The sequence below is a fragment of the Aotus nancymaae genome, unplaced genomic scaffold, assembly GCF_030222135.1.
Source record: "Aotus nancymaae isolate 86718 unplaced genomic scaffold, 86718_ANA_hifiasm-v0.15.2.pri h1tg000030l, whole genome shotgun sequence".
In the NCBI taxonomy this organism is placed as follows: domain Eukaryota; kingdom Metazoa; phylum Chordata; class Mammalia; order Primates; family Aotidae; genus Aotus; species Aotus nancymaae.
Genome location: NW_026988443.1, coordinates 28,196,590 through 28,209,296, shown reverse-complemented (window position 1 = coordinate 28,209,296; position 12,707 = coordinate 28,196,590). Strand labels below are relative to the sequence as shown.

Sequence of the window (12,707 nt, the reverse complement as noted above, 5' to 3'; positions counted from 1 at the left end):
AATATACATATATATATATATGTTTTATAGACTTTTCAGTATAGATTTTATAGTTCACAATAAAAAAGATCAAAATTAAAGGACATGGAGACTTGCTCTGAAGAACAAAATGGACTGTAGATTCTAAACGGGAAGGAAGTCGGCTGGGGCTGGAGTGAGAGGAACTCATCGGGTGGGCTGAAGGTGGAGAAACAGAAGAGATTTGATAGAATCTGGACAGAGAGAATTTGGAGTGATAACCTGATAAAAAGAATCCAAAGAAAGTTCATCTCCCTTCACAACTCTTTAATTCCAGCCACGCCCTCCTAGCCACTGTCCGAGTTTTCTTTGGCTCCTCCCTGAAGTAGCACATCTATGTGCGTGTGCATTAAGTTCCTTGCTTTCCTTTCACCACACCTATTCTATATTACTTTTATTTTATTTTATTATTTTGAGACAGAATCTCACTCTGTCACCCAGGCTGGAGTGCAGTGGCATGATCTCGGCTCAGTGCAACCTCTGCCTCCCGGGTTCAAGCAATTCTTCTGCCTCAGCCTCCCGAGTAGCTGGGATTACAGGCATGAGCCATCGTGCCTGGACTCTACACTATTTTTGTAATGATCAAAAAACAAAAAAAATAGTTTTAGCTGGAACAAAGCAAGCAAACAAATCACAGAGACAAGGTTCATAAGAGAGAATTCCAAACTATGTGCCCAAGCTCATGTGAGGACTTCAGCAATACGGAAAGGAACATGAGGGTGATGGTCCCATCCCCTGCCTTCCTGACCACTGCCAGGGCCGGTCCCCGCTCCGGGGATGCAGAATGTGGATCCAGAGGTCTCAGGGGTGGAGGCCACTATCGCAGCTCTCAGGGAGCCCCTGACAGCCAAGGGACCATACCTCGGAGTTGGGAGGCACCACAAACTGGGAGGGGAGGGCGATGTCCGGTATCCGGCATTCCATGGAGAAGGTCACCGAGTAGGGCAGAGGGTTCTCCAGCTTGATGGAGGTTGATGTGATCTGCCGGACAGGGGTCACCATCTCAATGGTTTTGATGATGCCTGAAGGGATGACCCTGAAACTCACTGTGTAGTACAGGAACTCATTTGTCACCTCATTTCGGAAGATCACCTGCATTCACCGGGAGAAAGGGAGGAAGAGGGAAGAGCAGGGGTGAGCCGAGGGTCCTCTGCACATTTTCAAGAAGAAGCTAGAGCAGGTCTGTTCAGTGCCAGCACTTTCCTGGTGGGGACAGCTGGCCACCTCTGGAAAACAAGGGAGTCCTCTGAGGTAAATGGCAATGGGCTTTCTTTCTTTTCTTTTCTTTCTTTCTTTTTTTTTTTTTGAGAGCGGGTCTCACTCTGTTGCCTAGGCTGGAGTGCAATGGCATGACTCGGCTCACTGCAACCTCTACCTTCCTGGTTCAAGTGATTCTCCTGCATCAGTCTCCCAAGTAGCTGGGATTACAGGAACCTGCCACCATTACTGGCTAATTTTTGTATTTTTAGTAGAGACGGGGTTTCACCATGTTGGCCAGGCTGGTCCTGAATTCCTGACCTCAAGTGATCAGTCCATGTCGGCCTCACAAAGTACTGGGATTATAGGTGTGAGCCACCACACCGGGCCACAATGGGCTTTCTACCTATTCCTGTTGCTGCTGGGATAGTTTAATAACAATAATAGTATCTAACAATTAATTAATGATTCCTGTGTACCAGGGAATAGAAATAATTAGTTAATGCACACAATTCGTAGGCACAGTTATTATGACACTTCACCTTTTTTTTTTTTTCCTCGTCACCCGGGCTCAAGAGCAGTGGTGAGATCTCGATTCACTGCAACCTCTGCCTCCCAGGTTCAAGCGATTCTCCTGCCTCAGCGTCCCATTGGGGTTACAGCTGCCCACCACCACGCTCAGCTAATTTTTGTAATTTTGGTAGAGATGGGGTTTCCCCATGTTGGCCAGGCTGGTCTTGAACTCCTGACCTCGTGATCCACCCGCCTTGGCCTCCCAAAGGGCTGGGATTACAGGTGTGAGCCACTATGCCTGGCCATTTTTTTTTTTTTTTTTTTAGTTAAGGGAACTGTTGCTCAGCAAAGTCAAGTATCTTGCCCAAGGTCCCATGCAAAGTAGTGTCAGGACCAAGATTTGAACCCAGGTTAGCTAACTCCAGAGCTTGCACTTGTAACTACACAGTACTGTCCCTTCACCCCTGCAACTGACTTCTTGTGATGTTTACCTTTTTAAGTTCTTTTCCCTGGTGACTGATAATGTTCAGCATCTTCTCATGTTTTTATTGATCGTTCACATAGCTACTTTTGTGAAATAGGATCTATTCAAGTGGTTTGTCCTTTCTAATACATTGGGTTATGTCATTATTATTAGGTGGTATAATAGTTCTTTATATAGTCTGGCTTTTCACTTTCAACTTCTTTGTGTCCCGAAGAGCTTCTGACATTTAAAGCGATTGTCTATATGTTTGGCCCGAAGTCTGCTTCCCTGCTAGTTATTTTCCACTTGTCCCTTTTACTTTTTGTTTTTCTGTTGTTACTTTCCTGCTTTCTTTTGGATTGATATGTAATCTTTTGGAATATATTTTATTTCCTCTATTGGCTTCTTACTCATATTTTAAAACAATTTTTTTTTTTTGGGATGGAGTCTCACTCGTCACCCAGGCTGGAGTGCAGTGGTGCAATCTCAGCTCACTGCAGCCTCCACCTCCTGGGTTCAAGGGATTCTCTAGTCTCAGCCTCCCAAGTAGCTGGGATTACAGGTATGCGGAACTATGCCCGGCTAATTTTTTGTATTTTTAGTAGAGATGGGATTTCACCATGTTGGCCAGGCTGGTCTTCAACTCCTGACCTCAGGTGATCGCCCGCCTCCGCGTCCCAAAGTGCTGGGATTACAGGCGTGAGCCACCACACCCTGCCTTTAAAACAATTTTTAGTGGTTCCTCTAGAGCTAACAACGAATCCTTATCAACATTTATTAAAGGTTAATATTTTATCACTTCCCACTTGACAATGGACGCTTCCTGGTTCCTACCTCACACTAGTAATAATGACCTCGCCTTGGCATCACTTCGTCTGCCTGCCCACCCATCTTTGGTGCTTTAGTTGTCATACCTTTCACTTCTACATACATTAAGAACGCCCACCTTAGAACGGTATTATATCTGTTATAAACAACTGTCAGTTGTCTTTTAAGAAATCCAAGAAAAATACCTCCAAATATACAGTTTGTATTTCCCTAGGTATTTAACGTTTCTAGAGCTCCTCTTTTCTTCTTGCAGACTGAAGTTCCCACCTGATATCATTTCCCTTCAGACTGAAGATCTATTCACATGTTGTGCAGTAATGTAAACCTGCTGACAGCAAATGCTCACAGGTTCTTTTATATGAAAATGTCCACTTCATTCTCAGTTTTAAAGGACATTTTCAGTGGATAAAGATTTTTGGATGAACTGTTTCCTTTCCTTTCAGCACTTTACAGACAGCTTCCATTCTTTCCTAGGAGAAGCCAGAAACCGAGGAGAGCCATTGTTACTGCTGTCCCTCTTTCTGTAATATGTCTTTTCTTCCTCTGGCTGCTTTAAGCTTTTCTCTTTATTTTTGGTTTTTGGCAGTTTGAAAATTAAACTATGCCTGATGTGTATAGGCATAGTTTTATTTGTATTTCTCCTGCTTAAAGCTTGCCAAGTTTCTTGCATCTATAGTTTAAAAAAAATCAAATTAGGAAAATTTCAGTACTTATTTTTTCAAATACAGCCACACCTCCATTGATTGCACTTCGCTTTATTGTACGTTGCAGATACTGCTTTTTTTAAATATATAAATTGAAGGTTTGTGACAACCTGTGTTAAGCAAGTCTATTAGCACCATTTTTCCAACAGCATGTGCTCACGTTTTGTCTCCACATCGCATTTTGGTAATTAATAATATCTGAAAATTTTCCATTATTTTTATTTTTCATAAAGATGGGGTCTGGCTGTGTTTCCCAAGCTGGTCTTGAACTCTTGACTTCAAGCAATTCTCCTGCCTTGGTCTCTCCAAGTGTTGGGATTATAGGCATGAGCCACCATGCCTGGTCGTTTCATTATTTTGGTATCTGTTATGATGATCTGTGATTACTGATTTTGGATGTTGATATAGTTTGCCTTTGTGTCCCCACCCAAATCTCATCTTGAATTGTAATCCTCACATATCGAGGGAGAGAACTGGTGGGAGGTGATTGGATCATGGGGGTGATTTGCCCCATGCTGTTCTCATGATAGCGAGTGAGATCTCATGAGATCTGATGACTTTATAAGAGGCTCTTTCCTGTTTGCTCACCACTCTCTCTCACCTGCCACCATGTGAGATGTGCCTCTTCCTCTTTTGCCATGACTGTAAGTTTCTGGAGGCCTCCCCAGCCCTGTGGAACTGTGAGTTAATTAAACCTCTTTTCTTTAGAAATTATCCAGTCTTGGGTATGCTTTATAGCAGTGTGAAAACAGACTAATACAGATGTTACTATTGTAATTGTTTAGAGGTGCCATGAACTGTGCCATATAAGACAGTGAACTTGATTAGTAAATGTTGTGTGTGTTCTGACTACTCCACTGTCTGCCTATTGCCTCATCTCTATCCCTCTCCTCGGGCCTCTCTATTCCTTGAGACATAACAACATTGAATTTAGGCACATAATAACAACATCTAAGTTGAAGTGAAAGGAAGCATCGTATGGCTCTCACTTTAAACCAAAAGCTAGAAATGATTAAGCTTAGTGAGGAAGACATGTCAAAACCTTAGATAGGCAGAAAGCTAGGCCTCTTGCACCAAACATTTAGCCAAATTAAGAATGCAAAGGAAAAAAAAAAAGAATGCAAAGGAAAAGTTCTTTAAAAAAATTAAAAGAGCTACTCCAGTGAACTCACAAATAGTAAGAATTATTGCTGATATGGAGAAATCTTTAGTGGTCTGGATAGAAAATCAAACGAGCTATAGCATTTCCTTAAGCCAAAGCCTAATCCAGAACAAGGATATAACTCTCTTCAATTCTATCAAGGCTGAAGAAGTGAGGAAACTGCAGAAGAAAAGTCTGAATATTGTTTCATAAGGTTTAAGTAAAGAAGCTGTCTTCATAACATAAAAATACAATGTGAAGCAGCAGGTGTTGATGTAGACACTGCAGTAAGTTATCCAAAAGATTTAGCTAAGATAATTGTTAAAGGTAGCCACATTAAACAAAAGATTTTCTTTTTTATCCTTTTTTTTTTTTTTTTTTTTTGAGATGGAGTTTCGCTCTTGTTACCCAGGCTGGAGTGCAATGGTGCGATCTCGGCTCACCGCAACCTCCGCCTCCTGGGTTCAGGCAATTCTCCTGCCTCAGCCTCCTGAGTAGCTGGGATTACAGGCACGCGCCACCATGCCCAGCTAATTTTTTGTATTTTCAGTAGAGACGAGGTTTCACCATGTTGACCAGGATGGTCTCGATGTCTTGACCTCGTGATCCACCCGCCTCGGCCTCCCAAAGTGCTGGGATTACAGGCGTGAGCCACCGCGCCTGGCCGAGACCAGCCTTTTTAACTACCCTAAACTCTGATTTCTGCCTCCTCAGCTCTTTGAAGGCTGCTTTGCTTTGCTTAGACTCTAGCTCACTATATTGCAGTCAGGAAATTGTCCCTAGGCAAAGAACCAGGATAATTGTGAGGATTCATGTCATGAGTTTTCCTTCCCTTTGGAAGATTACAGTATTGTGTTGTCTGTTGTCCAATGCCTGAATAAAGTTGCCTCAGAGATTTTGTTGAATTTTATGTGTTTTTTTTTAATAGTGGGAGGAGTATAAAATGGAGTATTATAATCATTATATCCAGAAGCAGAAATGCTTTTTATTCTTTAAAAAAGTTTGTTGTTATTTTTAATTTCAATATATATTACTGTAAGGAGACTGGTGATCTGGATTCACTCTGTTATTTTTACCCCAAAGTCTTATATTTTAATACAAATCTTTACTTATTTTTTTGTTTACATCTACAGTTTATGAATATCTCTATTCTCTTCCTACTCTTCTCTCTGAATGAAAAAACTTCTCTTATTTCCCCCATTCAATTCCTCCAGAATGAGGACATGTTTATCATTGCCTTATTTTATTCTTCCCCTTGCTATTTCCTATGTGCAGGTCATATGAATATTTATGGTAGATTGTCTCTTAACAATTATTTAAAATTACTTATCAATTTAATTTTGATTCTTTGCTTATTATATCCGTGTACTTTCCTCTTTGATTCACTTTTTTTTTTTTTTTTTGAGACAGGGTCTCACTCTGTTGCCCAGGCTGGAGTGCGGTGATGTGATCTTAGTTCACTGCAACCTCTGCCTCCCGGGTTCAAGTGATTCTTCTCAGACTCTCAAGTAGCTGGGACTACAGGCATGCACAACCATGCCCAGCTAATTTTTGTGTTTTTAGTAGAGAGTAAAAAATTTGTATTTTTAGTGAAACCCTCATGTTGGTTAGGCTGGTCTTGAACTCCTAACCTCAAGTGATCTACCCACCTCAGCCTCCCAAGGCACTGGAATTACAGGCGTGAGCCATAGCACATGACTCACTTATTTTTTAAGCTTTGCTAATTTAAAAACTCTGAATTTTATAGTATTTATTTTCAGATGGAGTTTGTGCATAATAGGTGGGTTAGTTTTTTTTTTTTTTTTCTTTGAGACTGGGTCTTGTTCCGTTGCCCAGGTGGAGTGCAGTGGTGACATCTTGGCTCACTACAGCCTCAATCTCCTGGGCTCAATCAGTTCTCCTACCTCAGCCTCCTGAGTAGCTGGGACCATAGGGGCGTGCCAGCCCACCTCAGCCTCCCAAATTGCTGGGATCACAGGTGTGAGCCACTGTGCCTGGCCCTGGTCAGTTACTTTGAGTCCTTGCAAGTCCATGTTTTGCTGTCGTAAGAGTTTTGTCTGGAAAAAGAGTTCTAGATTGATAATCATTCTTACTCAGAAATTTGGGTAGCTTATTCCATTATCTTACTGTATTTAGTGTTGCCACAAGAAGTCTGATGCCACTGTGATTATTATTTCCTTTAGAATCATTTAGAACTTTCTCTTTCAGCCTGGTTTTCTCAAACTTTGCTCGATGTGTTTAGATGTGAGTATTTCTCTCATCCACCCTGTGTGACAACTTGGTGGACCTGCTCGATTAGAAGACTCGTTCTTGTTTAAAAGCTCTGGAAATATTTCTCCAATTATTTTGTTGAATATTTTCTTCCTTCTAGTATCTTGTTTCTATTTCAGGAGCTCCTATTACATAGATATTAGAACTTCTTGATTTATATATTGTCTCATATTTCCTTTCATTCTTTTTTGAAACAGCTTTATTGAGATATGACTCATATATCATACAATCCTCCATTTAAAGTGTTCTGGTTAGTGGTTTGTAGTATATTTACAAGGCAGCGTAGCCATCTCTACAGTGAGCTTTAGAACATTTTCATTATTCCTAAAACCCTATAACCATTATGTCACTCCTCTTTTCCCCGCCCCATTCCCTCCAGCCCTCAGTACCACTCTTCGACTTTCTATTTCTGTAGATTTGCTTATTCTGCAAATTTCATACACCTGGAATCATACAGTATGTGAATGGCTTCTTTCACCTACATTTTTCAAAGCATACATTCACTTATATTTCAAAGTATACATTTGTTACTGGCCTCTTTCACTTCGCATAATGTTTTACAGCATGTATCAATATTTTATTTCCATTTCTTTTTATTGCCAAATTCCATTCTACTTACACACTTAACAGTTCACGAAAATTTGGGTTGACCCTACTTTTTGGCTCATAGAAATCATGTTGCTATGAATATTTGTTATACAGATTTTTGTGTGCACATATGTTTTTATTTCTCTAGGATATTACCTAGGAGTTAAGTTGATGAATCATATGGGCACTCTATCTTTAACCATTTGAGGAACTGCCAGACTGTCTTCCAGGGCAGCTGCACCATATCATACCCCCACCAGCAGTGTATGAGGGTCCCAATGTCTCCATATCTTTGCTGATGCTTATTATTATTTCATTTCATTCCATTTCTTTGTCCTCATGGGCTAAGGTCTGGCGATACTACTCAACTCCATCTTCTAACTTACTAGTAATCTCCGTTATAAAGTCCATCCTTCCTCTATGGTTTTCTATTCTAAATATTCTATTTTTCATTTCTAGAGTCTCTACTTGATTCTTTTTCACAATAGCTTATCCTTATTTCATGGGTGTGATTTTCTCCCTTTGGGGATATGAATAATATTCACTTAAAGTTTTCTGTTTCTTTAATAACTCTTTCCTTTCAGAGGTTCTGATTTATTGAGTTGATGTTTCTATTTTATGGTAACTTTTTTTAAGATGTTTCATGATTTCTTAATTTTGAGATTCTCTTAAAATCTTGTCCGTCTGTGAATGCTGATCTGATTAGATGTGATTAGAACAGCCTACTCAGTTATTGTAGAAAAGTAGATCTCACACTGCTGGATGTGTCTTGGCAGCCTCTCTCTCTCTCTTTCTCTCTCTCTGTGTGTTCCTGGATACTTTCTTTCTTTCTTTTTTTTACTTTAAAGTGTTTCCCCTGGTGATTCCATCCCACATCATAGCTTCAAATACGGTCTATAAGTGAATAATTCCTAAATGTTGTCTTCAACCCTGCCCTCTCCCATGAGCTACAGATCCACACATGCTCCTTTTCTTCAAAGCACTTATCTCATTTTGTAATTATACATCCACAGTGCAATTATCTGAATAATGTCCATCTCTCTCCACTAGACTGTGTGTTCCATGAGAACAGAGATTGTACCTATTCGGGTCACGGATGTGTTACCGGGAGTCAGTATGTGCTGAATAGATACTTGTTAAAGGTGTATGTGCTGAATAGATACTTGTTAAACCACTAAATGAATGAGGTGAAACCACTCATGTGTGAGAGATTCTGTGATGTCTTGGAGCAGTGACTGTGGGCGGCCATCTTTACTTGCTAACACTAGGATCAAACTCAGGGTAAATGTCCTGAGTTCCAGGGTATGCCTTTGCCATGTAGATACCTTTGCAGTGTATGTTCCCTCCTTGTAGGAAAAGAAGTTCAGCTTGTAGTCTTTCTTAGAGCCAGACAGTACATCAATGTAATCAAGGCCCTTCATAGTAACGCTTAGGTCTGGCTTCTCTGGTTTCAGTATTTCCACGATGACCCTGAATCTGGGGCAGCATAGGAGAACACAAGAGGGGAGAGGAAATGAAACCATTAACCCAAAGGAAAGAGGAAAGAGTGCTAGCTGTATTGATTTTACGGGAAGTGCAAGGGTCCAGCGTTCTAGTCTTTACCCTGTCACTTACAATAATGGGAACTGCCATTTACTGACCACCTATTACGTGCTAGGGACTGAGTAAGTGCTCTGTGTGTTGCAGGCATTAATCCTTGCAGTATCTGTAGGAGGTATTAATACATAGCACTATCATCTCCATGTCACTAAACAGAGGCCAAGAGAAGGAAGATAAGATGCTCAGGTAACATGACTGGATATTGGCAGAACCAGGATTCAAATTTAGGTCGGGCCTTTACCCACTATGCTAAGCAGGTAGCCTTCAGTACTTTGTGCCTCGTCTCCCAGTCTTGAGTTCCTTCTCTGTAAAAGAAGGGGACCATGCTCACTGGCCTTGAGCTCTCCTGGTGCCTGATTTCCACTCTGCTCCTATTGCAAGGACAAGATCCAAGGACTTGCTTCTCTGGCCAGTAGCTTAGGTGATAAGACAGAGGACTCAGTAATCACAGTGATGATTATCGTTATGATAATGATAACAGCTAACATCTATCAAATGCTTATTTTGTGCCAGGTCTTGTTCTAGGGGACTTACAAGTAACTAACAGCACAGAAAGGAGAATCTCTCTAGAGGATTAGTGTTCAGGAAATGCCTGGTCACATCAGGGAACTCTGTCTCTGACTCCTTGAGCCCCTCCACATCCTCTAGAGGCCCTAAGTAGGGGAATGACTGGGCTAGATGGTGGAAGTCCTTCTTCCATCTCCCCATCCAGACCCCTTGCCCCATCCCCTTACCTCTGGGGCTTGTTTAGCCAGTTGGTGATTGGCAGAAGTTCAGTGTAGGGGGTCTTACATGGCACTTCACGGTAGATATTGGCTACAGCTTTGGGGAGCTCAGAAGTCCCGTGCAGAGCATACAGCCAGCCAGTCCCATCTGGGAGGGGGAAGAAGAGGGTGCCCTAAGGAGAATAAGGATGACATCAGAATGACATACAGCATTTTTTATTAGGTACCTATCCGGCATGTAGAGACTCAGGATTAATGGAGGATAATGGAGGTTCTGCAAATAAACATAATACTTTGGAAAGCATCTTGGTGATATATTTCAGGAGACAGGTAATGTTCATATGTATCTAAGCCAGGAATCCCATCCCAGAGAACTTATTGAAGAAGAATCCCTCCATAGGAAAAAGTTATGCATATCTATAAGAACCACCTATAATGTTGATGAAAATTTGTAGATAAACATTCAACAAATGGGAATGTTAAACAAATTGTGGAACTCTCATTCAGTGAAATATTAGGCAGTTATTAAAAACAATTATCACGAAGACTGCATAGTAAAATAGAAAAATGCTAGTGATATATTGTAAAGTGAAAAGAAATCGAATGTAAAACTGGGTACATTATGATGACAGTTATGGCTATATCTGAATAAGGATTGGTAGTGAAGATAGAAGAAAAAAGCTCAATTTTTAATAGGGTAAAGGATTGTGGCCACTTTTCTTTTTTTCTTTTTGTTAAAGTCACCATTATGTTATTTATGCAATTAAGTGAAACATTAATTACTTGATGCTTGGTCTGGACTGCATTTTAGAACTGAGCCCCTGGCTCTACAAGAATCCCCTATACATGAAAAAATATGAAAAAAGGAAGCCACAGCTTGATAATCTGCACAATTCCTCACTATTCCAACATGATCTGGGTGCTCTCCATCTAACATTCTCTGTACTCTCAGCTTCCAAAGTGTATATATATACATTTTTTTGAGATGAAGTCTCACTCTGTTGTCCAGGCTGCAGTGCAATGGTACAAACTTGGCTCACTGCAACTTCTGCCTCTCAGGTTCAAGCCATTCTCCTGCCTCAGCCTCCCAAGTAGCTGGGATTACAGGTATGCGCCATCACGCCTGGCTAATTTTTGTATTTTTAGTAGAGATGGGGTTTCGCCATGTTGGCCAGGTTGGTCTTGAACTGCTGACCTCAGGCAATCCACCCGCCTCAGCCTCCCAAAGTACTGGGATTACAGGTGTAAGCCACCGTGCCCAGCCCCAGAGTGTCTTTTAACCTCATTCACGTAGCGCCACCTTCAACTATGCCAGGAAACCAGTGGGGAGGCCTCAGCCTACCTGATGCTTGCGGTTCTCCAAGTTCATGGTGCAGGGCCTGTAGGTGATCTCATAGGGCTTGTTTTGCTGGTTGGGCTCCAGGGTGATGAACTCAGGTCCCTCCCAGTGCTCGCCCTCAAAGATGGGATGCAGATTCCAGGTCTGGTTGGTGCGGTTTGACAGCAGGATGGTCTGTGTGTGCTTGGACCGCACCTGGCATGTGAAATTCACCACCTGGAAGAAACAGGCACCTCATCTTCCATGGCATGTCCCCTTAGTCTGTCTCTGGGGCCAAAGGTACAGAAGTGTGCTGGGGAAGACTGATTTATTTTGTTTCATTTTTTTATAATACTTTAGGTTCTGGGGTACATGTGCAGATCATGCAGGATTGTTGCATAGATACACACACAGCAATGTTGTTTGCTGCCTCTATCCCCCCGCCACCTACATCTGGCATTTCTTCCCATGCTATCCCTCCCCGACATCCCTAGCCCCCTGCTGTCCCTCCCTTGGTGCCCCCAACAGACCCCAGTGTGTGATGTTCCCCTCCCTGTGTCCATGTATTCTCATTGTTCATCACCCGCCTATGACTGAGAACATGTGGTGTTTGATTTTCTGTTCTTGTGTCAGTTTGCTGAGAATGGTGGTTTCTAGATTCATCCACGTCCCTACAAAGGACACAAACTAGCATTTTTTATGGCTGCATAGTATTCCATGCGTATATGTGCCACATTTTCCTTGTCCAGTCTATCGTCAATGGGCATTTGTGTTGGTTCCAGGTCTTTGCTATTGTAAACAGTACTGCTATGAACATATGTGTGCATGTGTCTTTATAATAGAATGATTTATAATCCTTTGGGTATATACCCAGTAATGGGATTGCTGGGTCAAATGGAATTTCTATTTCTAGGTCCTTGAGGAAGCACCACACTGGAAGACTGATTTTAACAGTCCTTCCCATCATGAGTTTCAATGGATCTGTTTCTTTTCCTTTCATCCACTCAGCACATACTTATGGGTACCTTCTATGTGTTAGGCACGGTTCTTGGTGGTTGAGATACAGCAATGAACAAAATAACAAAAATCTCTGCCCTTGAGCTGAGATTCTAGTGGGGAGAGACACGCACACAAGTGGAGTATAGAGTGTGCAGGGTAGAAATAACTGCCAAGGGGAAAGACAAAGCAGAGGGGGTGCCAGACTGGGAGTGGGTTTGAGTTTTTACATAGGGTGATCAGGAAAGGCGTCACTGAGCACATGGATTTGATTAAAGACAAAGAAGGATGAAGTTGGGGAGATCTGGGGAAGAGCCTGAGTGAGCCTGAGTGTAACTGGCAGAGG

At 41.8% G+C, this 12,707-nt stretch overlaps 1 protein-coding gene across 1 annotated transcript in view; it reads right to left on the bottom strand.

Annotated features, from left to right (window-relative positions):
- Nucleotides 1-12,707, bottom strand: part of HYDIN (HYDIN axonemal central pair apparatus protein) — a 490,708-nt gene that overhangs the window by 8,332 nt on the left and 469,669 nt on the right. Inside the window, exons 82-85 of the mRNA XM_064383265.1 lie at nt 11,390-11,602; nt 10,057-10,220; nt 9,049-9,199; nt 880-1,110 (exon numbers count right to left, since the gene is read on the bottom strand). Coding sequence (XP_064239335.1) covers nt 880-1,110; nt 9,049-9,199; nt 10,057-10,220; nt 11,390-11,602 — 759 coding nt within the window. The remainder of the gene's footprint in view (nt 1-879; nt 1,111-9,048; nt 9,200-10,056; nt 10,221-11,389; nt 11,603-12,707) is intronic.